Source organism: Hippopotamus amphibius, chromosome 7 (assembly GCF_030028045.1).
Source record: "Hippopotamus amphibius kiboko isolate mHipAmp2 chromosome 7, mHipAmp2.hap2, whole genome shotgun sequence".
Taxonomy (NCBI): domain Eukaryota; kingdom Metazoa; phylum Chordata; class Mammalia; order Artiodactyla; family Hippopotamidae; genus Hippopotamus; species Hippopotamus amphibius.
This window is the reverse complement of record NC_080192.1, coordinates 68739430-68764048: the sequence shown is the minus strand read 5'-3', so window position 1 is coordinate 68764048 and position 24619 is coordinate 68739430. Positions and strand designations below refer to the sequence as shown.

Below are 24619 nucleotides of genomic sequence, written 5' to 3'. Positions count from 1 at the left end.
TTTTAAATAGAGGGTCAGTGGTGATTAATTTAGAATCTTTGTATGTCAGAGTCAGTCTTTATTATGACTTTTCTTTCAGGTGATAATTTGGTTGCATTTGCAATTCTGGTTCAAAGTTGTTTTTCCTCAGCCCTTTGAAGAAGTTTCTCTATTATCTTTTTAAATGCACTGTGGATAATGAGACATGTCTGAAGTCAATCTGATTCTCACATTCTGGAATTTTAGTTCTAGCATATTAGTATCTTTTATCTCTGAGAGTTTTCTTCATTTCTGATAATCTTAAGTATCACTCCGTGTATCTCGGTTTCTTTTAAAATTGCATTATTTGTTCGTTGTATATATTAAAAAATTACCCTACCACTTTGTGAGATCTCTTAATCTGAGGACTCAGCTGTTTCTTCATTTCTGGGAAAATATCAGCCATCTTTTCAAACATTATTGCTCTTCCATTTTCTCTTTCTCCTTCCAGATTGCCTACTCGATAAATGTTGGTAATTTTGACTCTTTCCACAGTGTCACTTAAAAAAATTGCACTGCACTGTCTTTTGAGGGATTTCCTCAGCGCATTCTCCTGGCTCACTCTCTAGCTGTCTGCATTCAGTTCTTCAGCTTATCTGTTCATATGGCTTTCTTTTTATTTGGTTCCTTTTTCTCAGGGCTGTATCTCAGTTTCAGGTCTACTAAGATCTCTCTTTTTGGAGCATGGCATTTCACTTATTTAGCTTAAAATCTCTTTTCTATGCTGAGTCTCAATGGATTTGGTCAGAGATAGATTTTAGTGTCTACGCGGTCCATCATTTTGCAATTAGAAGGCACTGCTCAATAAACTATTTTCTACTTATTAGACTGATAAAAGCAAGCATTGGTCTTATAATATTAATCTATACTCAGCATTAAAACAAATAGAATTTACAGCATTTATAAATTTGTATGTTATAAGTGGCCTTATTTTAAGCCTGGCTAATTTAAGCCCAAGATCACCCTATGTACATTACAGCTTAGCGTTTGGACTTTCGTGGTTTGCATTCGGTCATTATTTATACCAATCTTAGAACGTCCTCACCTGTGGTTGACAGTGTTCCTGCCCGGGCCCCTGTCTTATAAAGCGGGGAGTGGTAGAGTGCTGGGCTTGGCTCATAATTTTGTTGAGGTTCAAAATGCACCACAGGCAGCATTGGATTCATCTGTCCAGGCAGTGCATCTTCTATCACCATCTCCTTATTGTCCCATCGAGAAGCATCCATGAACATCCCATGGACAAGAACACCATCCTCAGGAGAGGGCAACTGGAAGACACACAGGAGTTCACAGGTGAGAAGAGGAGGAGGGGTCAGCGTTGTGGGTCACCTCCTCGTCCCACATCCTCAGTCAATTCTAAGAGCCAATCCAGAGATTCTCTGATTGCTCACGTTTTAGGAGAATGCCAAGGCTCCAAAGGATGAAATAATTTGCTTTTTAGTTTGTCACCAGATTTCATACTTTTCACACTCCCCCAGGTTGTCTGGTAGGGGGTACCCCTGGGAAACCCATTGATGGGCTTCAGACTCTGATACTGTGATGTTAAGATTTTCCCCTTCTCGCGGGAAGTGGATGGGCAAGAGGGCTGTGATTATGATGTTATTTTTAGCAAGGCCTTTCAGAGATCTGGGTGCCCTTCCAGAAGATAGGTTGTATATCTGCAATAATATTTGCAGAGTACCTATGGAACATTTTTGAAAAGAAATTTCGGGAGAGACAGAGACACAGGCAGAGACCCTGTCCTGTGATTAGATGTCACCACCAGTGTACAGTTTCTTCCAGATGTGGGCTTCTGTGTATCCTTCCTCAAACACTGAGTGAATTTGGCCAATTCTGGGGTCCTAGACCTTTGGATAATTGGAGCTTCACACCTTCAGGCAGAAGGACCAAGCAGTGTGGACCTAAGTAGTGTATTTTACAGTGAATAAAAGGATGGGAAGCTTTTTTGGTTGGACTTTACTTCCTTGAGTCCTGCAGTGTGTCCCTTGGGTGCAGTGAGGTGGAGCAGGCCTTTCTGTTTGGGGGGCTGCTGTACACGCTTGTGCAGGTTCATCTGCATAGAGGCTGAAACTATCCTGCCATCCACTTGCCAAGCTGTGTGTAGGAGCCATCGGCACACGGCGGGGTGGGGGTGGGGGTGGGGTTTCCTAAACGGCACAAAGGCGGCAATGGGCTGATGGGCCCTGTTGTTTGTTACAGAACTCCAGTCGCCTAACAGCCTCTTGCTGTGTCTCGCAGACATTTGCTGGGAGGGCCAGGGATGGGCTGACAACCTGCAGCCTCCACAGACGGCAGAGACTCCCAGGTGTTGTCATGGTTCACTGCACATGACCCACGTGGAGATGTGTGTGGACCGGGGTGGGCCGCAGGGACAGAGGCCCCGGTGGTCACTGAAAACGTCTGTCCATCTGAGTCAGCCTCCGTGGCAGAAAGAGCATGCAGGGCACAGAGCATGGCGGGCACAGAGCAGGGCCAGCATCCAGGACAGCCTGGACGAGGGCTTTTCTGTGGGTGTCGTCCGGCCTGCGACGCCCTTCTGGCTAAGAAGGGTCTCAAAATAACAAGGACTTGCATCTCTCATACTTCAGCATCAAAAAAATGTTGATGCTAAAACAAATGTCCTTAAAGACGTAAGGTCTTTCATTGTCATTTTAAGATACAGGCAATTAAGAGGCAAGGCGTATTATAGTATTTCATAGAGTAATCCATGAAAATGGGATCAGTCTCATCTTTGTGTGTTCTTGCTAATCAGAGCAAAGACTAGATCAAGGAGATCTGAGTGGGGTGGATACTGATTAAATTACCCAGAAGCAATTCCTACTAATACCATGGCACTTTAAAGAAGGATTAGTAAAAGCCACTTACCCCATCTACACTGACTGGCTAGTGAACGCATTGTTGGCAAAAGAAGTCTGGAGCAGATCTCTGATTTCATGGCACACATAGAAAATTATGTTTGTGAGGCCCATTGGGGTGGACGGGTGCTTTGAAGCAGAGGCTCCCCTGCCCCATCGCAGTGGTGGGTCTCACCCCTGGCTGTACACGGAAATCACCAGGGGAGCTTAAACAAAATAATGATGCCTGATATAATTGGGGTGATTTTGATGTAACTGGGTGTGGCCTGGGCATCATGATGTTTTAAAGCTCCACAAGTGATTCTAATCTGCAGTCGAGGTTGAGGTATGCTAGAGCAGGGGCTCTCAAACTCAAGCGGGCTGAGAACCCCCTGGAGGACTTGTTAAAATAGAGATTTCTGGGTCCCAGCCCAGAGTTTCTGATTTGGTCTGGAATGGGTCCTTGGAATTTACATTTCTCTCTTTTTTTAAATTGAAGTATAGTTGATTTACAATGTTGTGTTAGTTTCAGGTGTACAGCACAGTGATTCAGTTTTATATATATATGTATATATGTGTGTGTATATATATGTATATATTCTTTTTCAGATTCTTTTCCCTTATAGGTTATTACCAAATATTGACTAGAGTTCCCTGTGCTACACAGTAGGTCCTTATTGGTTATCTATTTTATATACAGTAGTGTGTATATGTTAATCCCCCTTTGGTAACCATAAGTTTGCTTTCTACATCTGTGGGTCTATTTCTGTTTTGTAAATAAGTTCATTTTTAATAAGTGCCCTGGTGATGCTGATGCTTCTTGTCTGGGGACCACGCTGGCGAACGTCTGCTCTAGAGGGAGTGAGCTGTGTAAGCAGAGCTGAACTGCTTCCTTAGTGCGGATACATTCCTACTGGGTATGTAGCGTAGTTATAGTTATGTGATGTGTGAAGGTAGCATATCAATTCCGCTGGGAGGCAGTGAGTGAACGAGGCAGATGAGTTTAGCCTATGCTAATAGTTATTTATTGTGGGCACACTATGTGCCGGGTCATGTGACACCTGCAGTTTTGTTTGCACTGCACTGCAACTCTGAGGTTGGTGGCATGAGCCCCATTTTGCAGATACGAACACTGGGGTGCATTTTATTAATTGCTCTAGCACACACAGCTGGGAAGGGGGAAAGTCAGGATTTACTCAGGCCTGCCTGATGCTGAAACTCTGGTTTTTAACCTCCTGCTATATTGCCTCCACACGAATGAGAAAGTTACTGTAGGTATCTAAAGAAATAGAGCAGTCTTGCTGTAAAATATATTTCTACAAATCAGACTAATTTAGGCAGTTCCCATCCAGTCACTGCTAATTGGGGAGCTTGTCTTGGGGGTGTGAGTTCCATCCTGCCCTCTCCCGCTCCTGCAAATGGAAAGCAGAAGAGGGTGGGGCAGGGGAGGTTGCCCGAGATACTGGATGACAGTGGGACAGAAGCTGCTGTGCTGTAACAACGATCGGGGGACAGTACCTCCATGTCCATGGGGAGCTCTTGTCCAAACTGCACTGTCTTGGAAGCGTCTATAACTGTGGCTTGATCTCTATAGATAGGAATCATGTTGTACTTGAAACTCAGCTCGTCTATAGGCAAGTTATATTTCCGAGCATGATTTTGAAGAGTACCTGTAAAACCAGAAATCTGGGTTGCTATTGCCCAAACACGGCTTGCCCTTGCCTCAACCAGGATGCTCTAGCGTTAGAGAGCTTCCTCTCCATCCAGAAGACCCAACCGTTAACATCTTACTCTGAACTAGTTGGGAGGGGCGTAGTCAAAGCACATATGAATTTTGGTCCTGGTCCGTGTGTGAAGGGAAGAGAGGGAAGACTAAGTCTAAAGTGCACCGCTCTGCCAATGAGGCAGACAAGCCAGTGAGGGAGCTCCACAGCCCAGTCTCCCCAACTTGAGCATCTTGCTTAGCTTGTCTTGTATGGGCTGTTTATGAGGGGCTCAGGATGAGGTAGATTAAGGGCTGGGCTAATTAGCATCTCAGAGCCCGGAGGCCTTGTCCCCCTCTGGGGCTCCCTGGCCAGAATCTCTGGGGGCCACTGGAGAGACAGCAAGAGTATTTTTTCAGAGGGAAGGATGCTGCTCAGGGCTGGGGCCAGAGAAGGTGGAAAGCAGGTGGTGCCCTTGAGCATGGGTCACGTGGGGACCTGGGGTAGCTGTGTGCGTTCACAGGGCAGCAGTGCTTGCACTTGTAACCTGAGAGGAGAGGGGATTGCGTTGTTGGGGGAACGTCTGCTAGTTCTGCCATCCTCCCCACCCATCCCCCCACAAGCCAGGAAGAGCAGCGCCTTGTTGGGCTGCCCTATTGTCAATAACCCCTTGGTTAGGCCATCAGCAGCCATGCCATTTCCCAGTTCCTAGAAACCCAGCCTGGCTCATCACACATAATGATCTTCCCTCTGGGATTTTTCTAAGGAAAGCACTGGTACCTGTTAGAAATCCTTGGGGAAAGAAGAAACCGGAGATCCAGAAGGACTTAGGCTGTCCTCTCTTGAGCCACAGCTAAAGGAGAAATATTACACCATAATGTACTTTTTTTCGGAGGTAGAATTTGTCATTTAAGTTAAAGTCATATTTTGGAGGGTCTCCAGGAGGCAGGATCTAAACTGGTCCTGAGTTATCACCAGCCCCATTCTTACTGCCTGCCCTGTCCCCCTTCCTCCCTGACCAGGCTGTCCATAAACCCAGAACCTGGTTATTACAGGGATTAAAGAAGAGGGAGATGACAGCAAGGTCACACCTGGCCATTTGCACCCATGTCAGATTGGTTCTGTACCTCGTGGTGGGGTAACATGAACTAGATCTGGAACTCCAAGGATGTCCTGGAATTAAAATGGAATGTGGGGATACTACACTATAACCAGCATAAAAGACTTTCAAGGTGATGATATTCTGGAAGTTTCTGTTTCTTTGGGTTCAGACTGTCCCTCAATGGTTGTCAGGATTTCAGTTAGAGAGGGCTTCCTAAGGATCTTAGGGCCAACTGTGTCATCAGATTTATCAGACCCCAAAGAAGAGAATTTTCTTACATCCACAAATGCAGTCCTCAGAATAAGGTCTTTGACCCACGATCCTAGTGGCTTCAGGGACGGGTAGGCTGTGTTGGACCACAGAGAAGGAACCTGGTTGTTGAGGAAACTGTTATACACCTTTTCCATTTCTTCAGACATTACCACCAATCCAGCAATGGCTTTGCTGAGTGTATCTAGAGAGGTCTGAAAGAACAAAAAAGGGTCGGTGCCCTTCCCAGATTGATTATCAGGTGGGAATGATACTTGTTCATGGTGGCAGGTGTTGTCTTGGGCTGAAGGGCCTGATTGCTGGGTTCCATCCTCTCTGTAGACCGTCTGCTGAACCAGACCCTCCAATCCGTCATGCATTTTTTCTTTACAATATGTGACCAGAGTGGTGTAAGACCTGGTAGTGGGGGTGGTTCAGGCAGTTAATAGCAGGATCCAATGAAGTGAAGAAGGGAAGGCGGAGAAATGGCCCCCAAGTATTTTGAGGAAAGCCATCATCCAGCTCTCGTCCAGGTCAAAGGAAGAATGGGCCTGATGGCTAATGATTTGGGAACCACAGAGGGGGCTGAGGACGTGGGAAGTACCTCCAACTCTGCCCAGGGGATGCCCGCGACCCCAGGAGTTATAGCAGAAATTCCAAGGGGAAATTCTTAGATGAGACCAGTCTTTCAGCTGATGTCAGAGAGCCTCCTTATACTGGAGACACTTTTTAAAGACATGTCCCTTATCCTTCCTTCATCTCAACAAATGACAGAGGTCAGCAGGAGTCCTGAGAGATGCTGGACCAGCAGGAGCCATGGGAATATCCCTTAGCTGGCTAAAGGTAAGGGCAGGACATATAGATTTGTATGGCTCTCATGGGTTCCAGTTTTGTGCCAACTGCTGCTCTATGTGGGGAAGATGTTAGAGGCCAAATTTATGTTGATTAAAAAACTAAGTCCTAGGACCACATGCAGATAGTTCTAGAGATAAGTGACATGTGGACGAAACAGGGCTAGTCATCTTTCCATTCCTTCGTGGAGTTATTCCCCTCCTCCCATCTCTTTTCACAGGAGGCAGGGGTAGAAAAGAGGAGTAGATATGCCCTTAGGATCTAGGAACCATTTCAGTAGAGCATCAAAAAAAGGCCCTCAGCCAGAGCCAAAACAACACTCCACCTTAGACACCAAAAATGGACAAAGGTAGCAGAAGACTTATCTAAGCTGCATGGAGAACGCTTAAGTCAGAGAGCTGGAGGGGCCAGGCTGCCAGTGCCTTCTAGATCAGCGTAGCGTAGACAGAAGTCACATTGCAGCTGGTTCTCCCAGAGGAGGCGGCTAACATGTAGTCATGTTCAGTGGGAGGCGCACACTTCAGAATGTTCTCCCCTGTGGCTGGCGGCCTTGTCTCGCCCAGGACTTGCCCTGTCTTGCAGTTCTGTAACCATCTGGAGGAGAGTGAGCTCACCAAGACAGCAGCCCGAGGCCCCAGGTGCTCCCACTCTCCTTCGGCCTTTCTCATGGCCACCACAGTACGGCCTTGCTGTTTGCTGGGTGAAGCGAAGGTGAGGCTAGGACAGAGCCAGGGCAGGGCAGGACTGGGCAGGGGTCAGGGTGAGGGAGATCTTTGGTGCAGGCCCAGCCCACCGTGGTGGCCACCACCCCTCCCTCCAATGGGAGTGCTCGGCTATGACCCCTGATTGCCTTGTAGGCTGCTTCTCCCTGGGCTCCTCTCTCTTCTACTTTTTTTTAGGTGAATTCTTCCATTAGTGGTGGACATTATTGTTGGGCCAGAAGAAGTGACCATTTTGTTCCTGAGAGCCACATTCGTTCACTTGCACATTCAAATATTCACGGAAGATTTAGGACGTGTCAGGCACTGGGGAAACAGAGATGACTGATATACTAGTCCCCTTCTCTTCAAGTTCATTGTCTACTGGGGGAGGCATCCTCATGGAGGAGTAATTACAAGGCAAGGTGGTACATTGTACACAGATACAGTGATGGACACAGACACCCAAGTGATGGAGCCCTGAGGAGGGGCCCCTGTCATCTGGTGGTGGAGGGAAGGCCTGGTATTCCCGGGAGGCTTTATGAGGAAGTGACATTTGGGCTTGTCCATCTTTAAGTAGGTGAAAGGCCATGCATGATGTGGAAGAGGCCAGAGATGAGCAGCAGGCATCTCCTCTTCTTCCTTTGTACAAAATTACCCCCTCTTTAAGGTGGGTACAGAGCAATCCAATACAGAAACTACATTTCCCAGCCATCCTTGCAGCTGTTGCCATGTGACCAAGTTTTGGCTAAATGGATAGAAGGAAAAATGATGTATGCAACTTCTGGGTTACATTTTTATGAGGAAGCTGCTCTCCCTCGGCCTTCTCTTTCCCCTGTCCAAATGGCTGGCAAAAGGGAACAGTTGGAACAGCCAGAGATGGAAGCTACCTCTTGAGGCTGGACAAGCCCACCCTCCAGCTGCGATTCTTGGATGAGCTAACACAGCAAAATCAACTACCTGCCCCTAGACAGGGCTTTGTCTGGGCTCTTAGCTGAGAGGGAACTGAATTTCTATCCCATTTTGGCCACTGTACATGGGGGTCTTTATCACAGCAGCTTAATCTCTACCCCGATTCATTCAACGTAGAAGGCGATAAGCTCTGACATCAATACCTGGCCTGCGGACACTGCTGTTCACCTAACCAGACGCCATAGGCCCAAGGTGACGACGTCACACATTCAGCTGACCCAGTGCCCCGCTAACCCCTAAGCCTGGGTATTGCCAGACGATCAGCAACATTTGGAGACTTTGCTTTCCTAATAGGGAAGAGATGGTCTTTAAAAGATCTACCCTAGCTGCCCTCCCCAGTCTTATCACTGAGCCTTGATTCTGTGCTAGGTATTTGGTTCCCTGCTTGGCAGTAGAATTTTTCCAGTTACTGCTCAATGTTTGGTCTCTGACAGTTTCCCTTATGAAAGTTATGCACAGAGACACCAGGAAGTCCTTTAGCCATCATTACCAAGTCAAGGCCATCCAGAAAGTATTCCTGAGCATAAGGCAAAGGTCTAAATAGTTGTTCGCAAGTTTTAGTTGCAGTGACATCATCTGGGGGAGTTTATTTAAAATTCATATTCCCAGGAATGGGAATCTACATTCTGAACCTGCAGTATCATGGATCCTAACGCAGGTGTTTTGTAGTGCACACTTTGAGAAACTCTGGTTTTCATAGTCTTCATAAAGACGATGGTATTAAATGCAAACTAAACATTAGGAACAAGCACTGACTCTCTCTTGAGTGCTTAGGTCCCTGGTCAAATTCCTAATGAGTCACTGGTAATTCTAAGAGAGCAAGTTAGGATGATGAAGGATTTCTAATGCCATGTCGTCACTAAGCCATTATTAGAGAAAGGGAACACAGACTAGTTAGAGGAGGGTGAACTCAGGTTTAGACAAGTTAGGCTTGAAGAGCTGTTAGCTTATCCAAATGGAAATACTGAAGTGATGCAACTGGAAACTTCACATTATAACACACTCTCCACAAAGCCACACTCCATACCCAACAGCAAAGACAGCAGTGAGCACGCATACGTGTATTAGCTTCAGCAGATTGTTAAACCGGTCCACTTCCTGTCCAAGAACAGTGGTCAAGGAGTTAAGGCGCCCTTGAGGATCCTTGACAAAAAGGCTCTCAGAAGCGTTCTCCATCTCCAGGATTTCTGAAACACACACGGCTCATTCATCAGATTAATTATCATTGGTTTCTTATCACATTGCTTTTGGAATGCACTTATCTGAAGCTTTCTTAAAGCCAACTTCTCTTGTCCCTGGGGCCTGCACTGAACGGGAGTTAGGCTGTGAGAACTTCAGTGGCAAGTGCTACCTGGTAGACAAGGGACATCCCTGAGACCACAGGTACCAGGGGTCCTGAGTCGTCACCTCTGTCTCGTGTGCATGCAGAGTATGCAAGCCTTGCTCTTCCCTGCACACCTGTGTTGCATCCAGGAGAAGTGGGTTGGGGACTGGACACACCGCCCTGAGAGAGGAAAGACTTGGCAATTATCCCAGGTGACCGAGTGTTGTTCAGAGGGACTGCCTGGCTTATGAACTGGGCCCATGGTTCAAGCCAAATCCAAACTTGTGCTCTTCTTTTCCCTACAGTCCACCCAATGGAGGCTCATACACGCTCTAAAAAATGAAGGAACTGCATTTTCCTTACGTAGCTGAGTAAAGTGTGAGAAAATGAGTGGCTCTGAGATACGTACATCAAATTCCTCTTAACCACTCATTTTTTTTGGCTGCTATAGAAAAATCACATGGCAGCGTGTTTTAGTGCAAGCTCTAGGATCCACAGGGCTATGGTTACACCCCCCTGCTCTTTTCCTTCTGTTGGTCCCCTTGGGCTATTCCAAACCTCAGTTCTCTTGTTGAGCCAACTGCACCCCTGCCCCATCAGTCTCAACAGATGGCATCACTTATCATTTCACAGTAAAAGTACAAGCTTTATAAAGCATGGAGAGGAAAACCTCTGAGGCATCAGTGGAACTCTATGAGACAAGCACACCAACTCTCCATCCATCATCCATCCATCCATCCATCCATCTTCATCCCTTTTCCACCCAGTCCTCCATCTTATGTTTATTAAAAATTGCTTCCTAAATTAAGTCAGTTGCTTCAATATCAACAGAACTCTCTATTCAGGAAGTGGTTATTTTGAGAGCCTATTTTTAGGAGGAACATAACTGGCTTCTGAGGTCACACAGGTCCTTTTTTTCCTGGGAGCCTTAAGAGTATTGACAAGACTTAGTTTGTGATACTATGATGTGATAATAAATATGTATTTTGGTCTTTGTCCCCAGCTTCTGATCAGAGTGCCTAAAACCCTTATTATTTCCTCATTGATAAGAGTGATGGGAGCATCATTTCTATAATTGTTGATTTTTGACCCCAACTCCTGAAATTGCTCCTGAGTGATAAAGTTGAAAGGAGCATCTTTTGTTATTGATAACAATCCCCTTTTGACCACTCCTGAGTTTATGTTAGTGAGGTGACACTTGAACCACCCCTAAAGATGTCAGGGGAACGAACCACGTGATTAGTGGGTTGGAACTTCCAGCTCTACTCTCTGACCTCCTGGGAGAAGAGAGGGGCTGGTGGTTGAGCGAACCATTAATGGTCAATGATTTAATCCAGCATGCCTATGCAATGAAACCTCTGTAAAAACCTAACTGAAGGGTTTGGAGAGCTTCTGGGTTGGTAAATGTACCCACGTGCTAGGAGGGTGGGGCACCCTGACTCCACAGGGACAAAAGCTCCTGCCCTCAGGATTCTTCTGGACCTTGCCTTATGTACTCTTTACTTTGCTGTTTATCTTTATCCTTTATGATATCCTTTAAAATAATCTGGTAAATGTAAATAACTGTTTCCCTGAGTTCTGTGAGTTGTTCTAGAAAATTACTGAATCCCAAAAGGGGCTTGTGGGAGCCCTCGATTTATGGCTGGTTGGCCAGAAGTACAGGTCACGACCTGGGGACTTGCAATTGGCATCTAAAGTGGGGAGAGTCTTGTGCGATGAGCCCTTACCCTGTGGGGTCTGGGCCAACCCTGGATAGTTAATGTCATAACTGAATTGTAGGACACCCAGCTGGTGTCCAGAGAGTTGGAGGACTGTGTAATGTTGGGGGAAAACCCATATACTTGGTGTCAGAGTGTTGTGAATAGAGAGAGAAACAGTTTACTTTTACAGTCACTAGCTTTTTTTTTTTCTGCCTCATCTTTCTTTTTCCAGTAATGACATTTCCAACCATGAACAACAGATGAAGACATCTAAATCTACATTCACTCTAAGAAAAGTGTGAAAGTGGATATCTGTGACCATTCAGGAAGATTCTCTCATTCACCAGGAAACAAACTGAAATAATAAATTATTCTCCACTTCTCTTGCTGGAGAAAAAATATGCAATGGATTCTAGAGCAGGGCTGTCCAATAGAATATTTTATGATGATGGAAATGTTCTCCATCTGCGTTGTTCAATATGGCAGCACTTAAAATGTGGCTAGTGCAACTGAGGAAATGAATTTTCAATTTAATTTAATATAAAGTTTAAGTAGCCACATGTGGCTAGGTGGCAACTGTCTTGCACAGTGCAGGTCTAGAACATTAGGAAGCTCCGCAAAAAGTCTGGTTAAAGTTATGTTGGACTAGAAACCAACTTGCTCCTAATGCTTCTGGCAGTTAAGATGTCAAGGTGCTGTAGGCTTCTAACCTATAAATGGAGAGCTCTACATTGGAAGAGCTCTCTGTGTAAAGAAAAAATCTACATAATGAGCAGATTTGGACACCGGCCTATCACCCAGCTTTCTGAGTTTATTCCTATAAGTCCCATTACCCACATATGCCAGGAATCATTTACCACCTGGAACTCTGGTCCGGACAGAAGCAACAAGTTCTTGCACAATTTCATCATTGCTCTTTCCCTCTCCACCAGCAGATGACCTTGGCTGAACCTCAAGTATGGTGTTGATTAAAGTGTTGGTTTCTTTGTACTGTAATGGCGAGAAGAGACAGAACAGTGAAGACCCAAATTCTCAAAAAAATGATTTTGCAGCTCATGTAGTTTATTACACAAATAAAGCCTGTTGCCATATACTATGCATTTCATTGGAAATGCATAGTATTTAGTTCTCAGCGTTATAGTTAAACACTTTTGGCTGAACAACAATGTGAATGTACTGAATGCCATTGAATTGTATAATTAAAATGGTTAAAATGATAAACTTTATGTTATATAAGTTGTACCATAGTAAAAATGGTTAAACAATTTTTGGCTAATTATTTAAAAGGCAGTTATGAAAGTGAGGAAGAAATAATGAGAATTCAGTTTTAGAACATACTTTATTTAAATACCATTTTCTCAAGGAAACCCTCCTACACTGTTGGTGGGAATGTAAGTTGGTGCAGCCACTATGGAAAACAGTGTAGAGGTTCCTCAGAAACCTAAAAATAGAATTACCATATGATTCAGCAATCCCACTCCTGGGCATATATCCAGACAAAACTATAATTCAAAAAGATACATGCACCCCTAGGTTCATAGCAGCACTATTCACAATGGCCAAAACATGGAAACAACCTAAATGTCTATTGACAGATGAATGGATAAAGAAGATGTGGCACATATACACAATGGAATACTACTCAACCATCAAAAAAATGAAATAATGCCATTTGCAGCAACATAGATACAACTAGAGATTATCATACTAAGCGAAGTAAGTCAGAAAGACAATATATCATATGATATCACTTATATGTGGAATCTAAAATAGGGCACAAGTGAGTCTATCCACAAAACAGAAAGAGACTCACAGACACAGAGAGCAGACTTGTGGTTGCCAAGGGGGAGGGGGTGGGGAAGGGAATGACTGGGAGTTTGGGATTAGCAGACGTAAACATATATAGGATGGATAAACAGCAAGGTCCTACTGTATAGTTCAGGGAACTAGATTCAATATCCTATGATAAACCATAATGGAAAAAAATATAAAAAAAAGAATGTCTATATGTATGTAACTGAGTCACTTTGTTGTACAGCAGAGATTGGCACAACATTGTAAATCAGCTATACTTCAATAAAAAAATAACATTTTCTCAATTAGAAAAGTATTATAGGGAATTCCCTGGTGGTCCAGTGGTTAAGACTCCACACTTTCATTGCCAAGGGCACTGGTTCAATCCCTGGTCAGGGAACTAAGATCCTGCAAGCCACAAGGCACAGCCAAAAAAAAAAAAAAAAAAAAAAAAAAAGAGTGGTAGAGTTTAGAAAAGTATAAAAGTATTATGGCTTATTACTGAAAATATAGAACACACAGAAAAGTATTAAGAAAAATTATTCATGATCTTGCTTTTCAGGGATACTTATAACTTTAGTTTACCTCCCCCACCCCCTGGACATTTTCTGTATATATGTGCATGTAGCTTTAAATATTGAGCCCATACAATTTATGTGGTATTCATTCTTTTTTCAATTTCATGAACATTTTCTCATATAACTGAAAAGGCTTCATGAGTCCTGCCTTAATTGATGGTCTGATATGCGCTGGTTTGAGTGCACCATAATTAATATAGTTGTTTATTTACTTTTTGGATATTTCTAGTTTTTAGATTCTTTTTTAGAACTTTGTGAATAGAACATCTATATAGAATTTCACCCACTAACATTTGTATTCTTTAACTGATATATTACCAAAGGCATATTTTTATTTTCCAAAGGCATCTTTTTAAACTGTGTATTATTACCTTGATTTCTAACAACACTGTGTCAGTTTACACTCCCAACAATAGTGTTTCAGTCGACCCGTCTTTCTGTGTCTTTGTAAGAATTGCTATCATTGCTTTAAAAAATCCTTGCCAGGGGCTTCCCTGGTGGCGCAGTGGTTAAGAATCCGCCTGCCAGTGCAAGAGACATGGGTTTGATCCCTGGTCCAAGAAGATCCTACGTTACCGCGGAGCAGCTGAGCCCGTGCGCCACAGCTACTGAGCCTGCGCTCTAGGGACCGCAAGCCACAACTAATTGAGCCCACATGCCACAACTACTGAAGCCTGTGTGCCTAGAGCCTGAGCTCTGCAACAAGAGAAGCCACTGCAATGAGAAGCCCACGGCGCACTGCAAGGAAGTGTAGCCCCTGCTCGCTGCAACTAGAGAAAAGCCCATGCGCGGCAAGGAAAACCCAATGCAGCCAATAAATAAATAGATAGATAAATAAATTTATTTAAAAAAATCCTTTCCATTTTTTTTTTTTTGGTGTACGGTGTAGGGATCTCTCTGCATTGCCTTTTTTTTTTTAAAGCTCTTTATTGGAATATAATTGCTTTACACTCTTGTACCAGCTTTTGAGGTACACCAAAGTGAATCAGCTGTATTTATACATATATCCCCATATCCCCGCCCTCCCGTGACTCCCTCCCACTCTCCCTGTCCTGGCCCTCTAAGGAATCACCCATCATCGAGTTGATTTCCCTTTGTTATACAGCAACTTCCCACTAGCTATCTATTTTACAGTTGGTAGTGTATATATGTCTATGCTACTCTCTCACTTCATCCCAGCTTCCCTTTCGCCCCCCCCCCCCCGCCCCTCCCAACCCCGTGTCCTCCAGTCCATTCTCTGCATCTGCATTATTCTTGCCCTGTCACTGGGTTCATCAGTACCTTTTTTTTTTTTTAGATACCATATATATTAGCATACAGTATTTCTTTTTCTCTTTCTGGCTTACTTCACTCTGTATGACAGACTCTAGGTCTATCCACCTCATGACATATAGCTCCATTTCATTCCTTTTTATGACTGAGTAATATGCCACTGTATATGTATGCCACATCTTCTTTATCCATTCATCTGTTGATGGGCATTTAGGTTGCTTCCATGTCCTGGCTATTGTAAATAGTGCTGCAATAAACATTACGGTACATGTTTCTTTTTGGATTATGGTTTTCTCTGGGTATATGCCCAGTAGTGGGATTACTGGATCATATGGTAGTTCCATTTTTAGTTTTGTAAGGACCCTCCAAACTGTTTTCCATAGTGGCTGTACCAACTTCATTCCCATCAACAGTGCAGAAGAGTTCCCTTTTCTCCACAGCCTCTCCAACATTTATTGTTTCTAGATTTTTTGATGATGGCCATTCTGCATTCAATCCATTTGGCCCTATGGAAAGTTTAAAACTCAAAGCAGACCATCCAGGGAGGTGATTACTTTGTAAATAAAAAAGTATATAAGTAAATACAGTCTAAGTAGTATGTAAATAGTATATACAAATCAACAGGATCAGATAATGGAGAGACTTGATTTAAGGGGGAGGCAGATTGTATTTCAGTGCTATTTGTAATTATAGTATTCAGTCCGTGAGAATGGTGAAAAGATGTTTGAACTCTAAATAAGAGAAAATATTGTATTCTTTTTTTTAAGGGCTTTTATTGAGATGTAATTGATATACGATAAACTGCATGTATTTAAAGTGTAAAAAAAATTCCTTTCCCATTTGATGGGTAAAATAGTTTTTCATTGGTTTGCACTTCTTTGAGGATTAGTGTAGTTAAACATTTAAAAAATAAGTTCATTGGCTATCTGTATTATGTCTTTATAAATTACGTATTTTGTACATTTTTGTTTTTTAGTGTTTATTATTGTTGATTTATAGGAGATAATTCTATAATAAAGATAATAAACTTTTTTTCTATTTTTTTCTTTGTGGTAAAATACATGTAATTAAAAATCTGCTATCTTAGCTGTTTTTTAATTGTACAGTTTAGTGGTATTAAATACATTAACAATGTTGTCACCACTATTCATCTCCATAACTCTTTTCATCTTGAAAAACTAAACTCTGTACCCATTAAACAATAACTCCTCATTTCCTTTTCTCTCCAGCCCCTGGCAACCACCATCGTACTTTGTGTCTCCAAGATTTTGTCTACTCTAAATACCTCACATAAGTGGAATTATGCAGTATTTTTCTTTATGTGACTGGTTTATTTCACTTAGTGTCATGTCCTTTTCCAAGCTGAATAATATTCCATTGTATGTATACACCATTTTTTTCTTACCCATTCATCCACTGACGGACACTTGGGTTGCTTTCATGTTTTAATTGTGACTAATGCTGCTGTGAACATGGGGGCACAAATATCTCTGTGTTCCTGATTTCAATTCTTTTGGGTATATAGCCAGAAGTGGAATTGCTGGATCATATGAAAATTCTATTTTTCATTTTCTTAAGGAATTACCATACTGTTTTCCACAGCGGCTGTATCATTTTACATTTCTCTTTGGAGTAATGTCTAGTCAGGTCCTTTGCCTATTTTTGAATTGCGTTGTTTGTTTTTTCGTTGTTGAGGTTTAGGAGTTTTCTATGTACTCTGGATATTAATCACTTATCAGGTATATGATTTATGAATATTTTCTCCCATTCTGTGGGTTGCCTTTTTCTCTGTTGAATTAAAATTAAAAAAATTAAAATTAAAAAACTTTCATAAAGGCCAATTTGTTGGTTTTTCCTTTTGTTATTTCTGCCTTTGGTGTCATATCCAATAAATCATTGCTAAATTCAATGTCGTGAAGCTTCTGTCCTATGTTTTCTTCTAAGAGTTTTATATTTTTAGCTCTTACATTAAGGTCTTTGATCCATTTTGATGTTAATTTTTGTACATTGTGTTAGGTAAGGGTCTGACTTCATTCTTTTGCATGTGAATGTCCAGTTTTCCAAGTATTGTGTGTAAAAGACTGTCCTTTCCCCTTTGAATGGTCTTTGGCACCCTTGTCAAAACTCATCTGGCCACATATGTGAAGGTTTATTTCTGAACTTTCTATTCTATTAATTGGTCTATATGTCTATCTTTATGCAGTACTAACACTGCATAACTATAGTTTTATTGATTTCTAATTTTATCCCATTGTAGTTGAAGATAATTTTTATGATATTTATCTTTTTAAACCTATTGATACTTAATTTGTGGTCTAACATATGTCTATTTTGGAGAGTGTCCCATGTGTGGACAGTTAACTTTTTCTGTTTTTTGTTTGTTTCAAAGATGTTTTGCTTTGTCATTTGTCTTTTAATTTTCTTATGATCTTTTTTGATATACTTTTTTGATATAGTTTTTTGGTATACATCTACTGGCTCTTTCTAATGTGCTTTTTTCTTTCTTTTGAAAAATAATTTTATTTATTTTATTTTTGGCAGTGCCACGCAGCATGCGGGATCTTAGTTCCCTGACCAGGGATCTAACCCGTGCCCCCAGCAGTAGAAGCTTGGAGTCCTAACCACCGGACCGCCAGGGAAGTCCCTAAAGTGATTTATTTTTCAATTTCTTTTTATGCTTAGAAATTCCTATTCCATAAATACGCAGACATAGAGAACAGACTTGAGGACACAGGTAGGGAAGGGGAAGCTGGGACAAAGTGTGAGAGTAGCACTGACATATATACACTGCCAAATGTAAAATAGATAGCTAGTGGGAAGCTGCTGCATATCACAGGGAGATCAGCTCGATGCTTTGTGACGACCTAGAGGAGTGGGATAAGGAGGGTGGGAGGGAGGCTCCAGAGGGAGGGGATATGGGGGTATATGTATACATATAACTGATTCACTTTGTTGCACAGCAGAAACTAACACAACATTGTAAAGCAATTATACTCCAATAAAGATGTGAAAAAAAAAGAAATTCCTATTCCAAGGTCAGTTAAATTATTCTCAATTTTTCTAGATTTTTTAAAACTCAGAAACATAGTATATTCTCATGTATATTTGTTGGAACCTCTTAGAGGTTTTCTTTATACAGGTCACAACACTTGTCATCCACTTATCTGAGAAAAGAGTTCAGAACCTGGGGTTACAGATCTTGATTGTAAAAATTATACTTTACATGACAGATCTTCTTTCAAACATTACTTTTGACATACTCATTAGTTCCTAAACACATATGTGATGTTATTTTCTTAATGCTATAGTTAAATAGTTTGGTTTCCTTGCTCAGTGTTGGTCATTTAATATTATGACTTTTCCATTTTAGTTCTTGACTTCTTGGTTAGATAAAAGTCTTAAAACATTTAGTGCAGCCAGGCTCAATTTTCTTTACTAGTCTCTAATAAGCATCTAAGTAAGTACAGTTTGCTGGGCTGAGGAAGAAATCATTTATATCTTTTGCATTAAGACTCTATGAGAAAAAGAAAAAGACTCTATTGATGGCAAGAAGCAGAATTATCTAACCTAAACCAGCTAAAGCAAAGAGAAAGGATCTGTTGGCACATTCAGCTGTGGAGAAGAGAACACAACATGTGGGTTTCAGGGATAGATGGATCTAGTGCTGTCTCTCCTGTGCAAGTCTGGTTGTTTCTCTCATCCTTTCCTATGGCAGATAACCTTCTGTCATGTGGCAGGCAGAAGGGGTAGGGGGGTCAGAGATAAGACCACAGAATGCTGCAGATATGCAGCATCCTAGCCAGTAATTCCAGAGTAAAGAGAGCCCTCCCCTGTCCCAGCATCTATTTATCCTATAAAGGAATCTCATGCACCTAGCACAGCCCATGTCCCTTCTCCTTGGACCATTCCAGTGGCTGGGTGATGTTGTGCTGCCTTTGGCCAGGCCTGGGTCACATGCCCACCTCTGTGAAGGTAAGAGTGGTTGGACGTCTTACAGAAGCTAATAGAATGAGGAAGGGGAAGTTTTCCCAAAGGAAAGAGGTGGGAGTAGGGCATATACTGTACCAGAAGAATGAAGGAAGGGAGACTGGGCAGAAAAACATACCTGGGGGCTCACTACATGCCTACTGTCCCATGCTCAGTCATCCTGAACCAATGGAAAATACAAAAAACTACCTTCCCAGGTAAACATTACCAAGAGTGGTACCCCTCCCCAAAGTGCTCTGCTTCTCACAGGATGCAGTGAGCCTACCATTTCCACATTCCCCTCTCCCTTCTCTCACCTCCACACCCATCCACTCCAGAACAAACAGTCAGATGATTGAATACTAACACTAGGTTTAGCTACCTCTTTTTCCTCCTGAAAATAGAGTCAGGAAAAATATTACAACTGTTCACTGAATAGCAAAGCAATTTTTAGGGCAGAGAACATGACGTAAGTCTCGGATCGTTGAGAAGTTCCGCTATTGTTTTGCATGAGTTCCTTGATATCTAGGCAGAACTTACCTTCTAATTTGTCTCTAACTTTTAGGGGCAAAATTTAAGTTGAAAAGAAAGGTGATTCCCTTCAGCTTTGTGAAGCCAACCTAGTCTCCAACCTTTAGAGTATTCCAGGGCCCCAGGGACATATCTCTCTTCATGGCTTTGGTTCACCCGCAGATACCAGACCATAACAGATAATGAAACTGGAAGGGTATGTGGTGGTCTGATCATGGGAGAGTCTTGAGTGCCATGCTGAGGAGTTTGGACTACCCTTAGGTAGTGTGTCATCAGAGGGTCTTGGAGTAATAAAATTATCCAGTTTGCTCTTTGGACCTACTGCTGTGGTCTGGTACTGTGACCTTGATGAACTGTGCTTTTATTTTTAAATTTAACTTTATTTTTAATTATTTTTAGTTATTACATTTTTTTAAATGAGGACTTTATTTTATTTATTTATTTTGGATGTAATTTATTTATTTACCTATTTATTTATTATTTATTTTTTGCTGCATTGGGTCTTAGTTGCTGCTTGTGGGCTTTCTCTAATTGCAGCGAGCAGGGGCTACTCTTTATTGCAGTGCACAGGCTTCTCATTGTGGTGGCTTTTCTTGTTGTGGAGCACAGGCACTAGGTGCATGGGCTTCAGTAGTTGCAGCACTCTGGCTCAGTAGTTGTGGCTCGGGCTTACTTGCTCTACAGCATGTGGGATCTTCCAGGACCAGGGATTGAACCCATGTCCCCTGCATTACCAGGCAGATTCTTAATCACTGTACCACCAGGGAAGTCTCTTAATCATTTAAAAAAATTTAGGTATAGTTGATGTACAATATTTTACATTACAGAGTGATACACAATTCTTAAAGGTTATACTCCATTTATACTTATTATAAAATATTGGCTATATTTCCTGTGTTGTACAATATATCTTTTGTAGCTTTTTTATTTTATATATAATAGTTTGTACCTCTTAATCCCCTAATCCTGTTTTGCCCCCACCCTTCCCTCTCCCTCTACACTGGTAACCACTAGTTGGTTCTCTGTAAGTCTGCTTCTTTTTTGTTATATTCACCAGTTTGTTGCATTTTTTAGATTCCACACATAAGTGATATCATAGTATTTGTCTTTCTTTGTCTGACTTATTTCACTTGGCATAATGCCCTCCAAGTCCATCCATGTTGTTGCAAATGGCAAAATTGATGAACTGTATTTTTTAAGAACAGGGTTTTAATTTATTTGCCTTGGATATTTGCTCTTGCACTTTTATAACCTATTCATCTGGGGGTCCATACATCTTTTGTAATATGATACAAATATGCCCAGCATGGAGGGAGAAGTGCAAAAGAGAAAGAACTGTCTGGATTAGCATCCAAATCCCCATGTGCCAGGAGACTAGCAGGTAGATTATAGACTAGGAAGAGGCTGGAACGTGGAGAGGGTGGCCAGTGACAAGAAGATGCATGATGCTCTTAGGAGTCTTTGAAGGATCCGGAGGGAACAGGCTACAGTGGAACCAAATGCTGAAGTTGAGGTGAAAACTTTATTTCATTTGTTTATTTAAGAAGATTATAATTTATAGAACTAGTGAGGTGATTATTGATGTTTCATGTTTACATGCGCAATATGAATATGTCTTTTAAGTTGAAAGGCCATATACCTGGAAAACTAGGTTGGCATTTTCATGCATTCCAAATATTTCTGGATCATCAATCAAAGGCAGGTTTTCAATGTAGTCTTTAAAATCTTGTAGGCTGTCAGCCAAGGGTGCAAAATAGATCCCTGTTATTGAAAACACAGAAGGCAAATATGTCTCAGATAGATGAGCTTTGAGTACTGCCAGGTTTGGCTTCCCTGTCTGTTCAGATGGTGGCTATAATCAGCTGCCTCACAGAGAATCAGGAATGCTTTTGCCCAAGTCTCCTCACCTTCATTGCAGTGTCTAGTTTCTTTACCTTTTCTTGAGGTCTTTAGCATCTAATCAGTGTTCTAACCTTTCAGGGTGTTACCTGAAGAGCATTTCAAGATTCTGAGAATCCAGGGATGTGCTGCTGAAAAGTGTGCTTTGAATTGATAGAATTTTGAAAACACATTTAGACAGAATTCAACCCATTGCAGAGCAGAAATAATACAGAATGGTTATCGTACAATAGATATATTTGTAATCCTACAACCAAAGAAGTTTTGAAGGTGGCCAAGCATGGGGATAGGGGTGTGTGGGGTTTGGGTTGAGAGGATTGGACACGGACAGCTTCTGGATGGAAAACTGAGAGATGCTGTCAATGACTTCTTAGAAAAAGTCTTTTCCATAATATTGAAAAGTCACTCACCTGATTCAGAATATTTATAATCCTCTTGTAATGTTTCAGGAGAAAAAAATCTTTTCAAAATAGTACGAAGGCATCTTTGATCCCAAGTATCTGTAACTCTACCACCATATGTAATTTCACCTGGAAAGGAGTTTGCATCTAAAAACATTGTTTGCTTTTAATTGATATGCATACCCACATTTTAATAGGTTTATATATTCATTTATTTGGTACTGAAAGTGGAAATAGCACATTGAATTTCATTCCACCAACCTGCTCCCAAAGATAATAAAAGTCAATTTTTAAAAAGCAGAAAAAAAAATCTAAAAAAACAAGGTATAGCACAGAGAACTGTATTTACTATCCTATGATAAACCATAATGGAAAAGAATATAAAAAAAGAATGTGTGTGTGTGTATATATATATATATATATATGAATCACTCTGCTGCAAAACAGAAATTGGCACCACATTGTAAATCAACTATTTGTCAATAAAAGAATTTGAAAAATCTAGTATATAAGCTCTCTAATTATTTTGCTTTTCCCAAATAACTGAAACTAAAGCTAGTGAGCTCTATTTACATATTTCTTCCTTCTTCTTGTGGTTTTTTCTTTTGCTTCAAAAATGTTGATTTTGGGGTCTTATCCCCTCATTGACTGTAGTATTCTGAAACAGACATACTCTCCATGAAACACTGTTTCTTTTGGGAGCCAACGAGCTAAATGAAATCAAAACATTTACAACAAGGCATTCAAAGTCTACACATACCTTATACACTATTGATATTAAGCCAAGGAAGACAGATAGATCCAAGGTCAAAGATTCAACTTGCCTCACAGAAATTATGTTATGGGGAATTAAAATTTATTGGTGTCCCATCTCTCTTTCCACAGAGAAGCTATGATCCATAGTCATCCCCAAATTACAAGTAGGAAAGAGAGCTGTTCTGTGTTGGAATGATTGTACACTTGATATAATTTCTTGGAAAAATTCCAGACCCATTGCTACAATTCATTATTTACTTCTGTAGTGTTCCAAGAAGGATTTTATCTGTGATACTGATATTGTCAACTTCTGAGTCCTTTAAATGTTCATCCATTCTCAACTCTATCTCTTTCATTATGTCAAGAAGATTTTTTTTCATACTCTTTCAAGCTGAGATGGTTGGTTGAGAGAAAGTTATTTGTGTTTGGAATCTCAATAATTTCTTTCTTCCAGGAGAGCAATGTCTTGACCTGCACCTATCTTCCCTCTCCTGTTGAAGCATCTCTGGTTGGTCTTGTTGGCTTAGCCACTTAGAGTGCGGGGTTTGGGGTGTAGGTACCAGAGCTGATGGTCAAGTAGCTGACTCCCTGTATCAGCAATTCTAAGAGGGAAGAAAGAATTGCTGCTGTACTTTCCTGAGAATATTCTTCAGTCACCCTCTAGGAAGTCTTGGAACACAAAGTTGGGTTAAATCTTTGTGGTGGGTCCATCTATCCTTGGACTAACGTGAAGTTCCTCTTGGATCCTGGGGGCTGGATGGAAGTGTAAAGGTCAAGTTTCTTCAATTACATGATGGTGTCTGGGGAAGGAGGGTGGCAGGGAAAACTCAGACTCCAGTAATTAGTCAGTGGTGAGAGGAAAGAGTTGCCCTAAAGAGCACTATTCTAAAAAAAATTCAAGGACTTCCCTGGTGGTCCAGTGGTTAAGATGCCACACTTCCACTGTAGGGGGCCCAAGTTCAATCCTTGGTCAGGGAACTAAGATCCCACATGCCATGGCAGGGGCCCCCACAAATTCTGTTTTCGAACTAAAATATCTACATTTTGAGAAGCACAGAAATACTTGCCTTAAAAATCATCAGACTTTGTGATTCTGTGTCCAGATTTAGTGTTCTCTTTTTCTTGGATCAAATTGAGTAAACCAGGAGCTTGATTAATTTGTGTCAGGGAGGATGACTCACTTTTAGACTTACTTTTAGGAAGGAGTCTTCTGGGTTTAGAAGAGGGATTTTGGGAGGGGGGCGTCCACCATCTGTCCTGGCCACGGCATCACAGTTCTTGAGGGTCTTGTTGCAAATCCTAATGTGGTGGCTTTCCCCTTCTCTTCCACTCTCATCCCTGTGGGCTGGCTCAGGGATGGTCCAGTACAAACTGGATAGGCCTTAGGTTTGGCTTTGTCCTTGACAACTTTGAGCTCAGATCTGTCTCCTGGACTTAGGCATCACTGTAGCTTACTCTATAAAATTTTAAGGACTCCCCCTTCCTCCAACCCCAAAGACCTTCCCATATTTAAAGCTTCCTAATCTTTCTCTGTTTATTCTCTCATGTCTAGTCTCCCCCTTGGTGTTCCTATATCCCCTCCTTCAATTCTTCATCTTGCTTTTGTTACAGCTTTATACACGATTGTACCTCTTCCCAGCCTAAAAGACTATAACTGCCAACCATTGCTTATAAGATAGAGCCCAAATTTATTAAAAACACACACAGGCTTTCAAGATGTGGCCGCAGATAACCTTTTTTAGTTTTGTTGAAGGTAAAGCTTTCCTTCCTATACATCTCCTCTTTATGTTCTGGCATGAACTACCCACAGTGTGTACAGGCGTGCCACATTCCGACACTGCTAAGCTTGACCATCACGGTTCTCTTTGCCAGTGTACTCTCCTGCCTCCTCTCCCCTGCTCAGCCCAACCCACTGGTCAGCGCCCCGCTCTATCATCACCTCCTCGGGGAAGGTTTCCTAGATTCCTCCG

The 24619-nt window shown here is 41.9% G+C and overlaps 1 protein-coding gene across 1 annotated transcript in view; it reads right to left on the bottom strand.

The window, feature by feature from the left end:
• The window catches only part of DNAH6 (dynein axonemal heavy chain 6), a 276466-nt gene that overhangs the window by 2874 nt on the left and 248973 nt on the right, over positions 1-24619 (bottom strand). Inside the window, exons 69-76 of the mRNA XM_057743457.1 lie at positions 21903-22022; positions 21233-21354; positions 12313-12442; positions 9488-9615; positions 5936-6121; positions 5336-5408; positions 4371-4522; positions 1064-1286 (exon numbers count right to left, since the gene is read on the bottom strand). Coding sequence (XP_057599440.1) covers positions 1064-1286; positions 4371-4522; positions 5336-5408; positions 5936-6121; positions 9488-9615; positions 12313-12442; positions 21233-21354; positions 21903-22022 — 1134 coding nt within the window. The remainder of the gene's footprint in view (positions 1-1063; positions 1287-4370; positions 4523-5335; positions 5409-5935; positions 6122-9487; positions 9616-12312; positions 12443-21232; positions 21355-21902; positions 22023-24619) is intronic.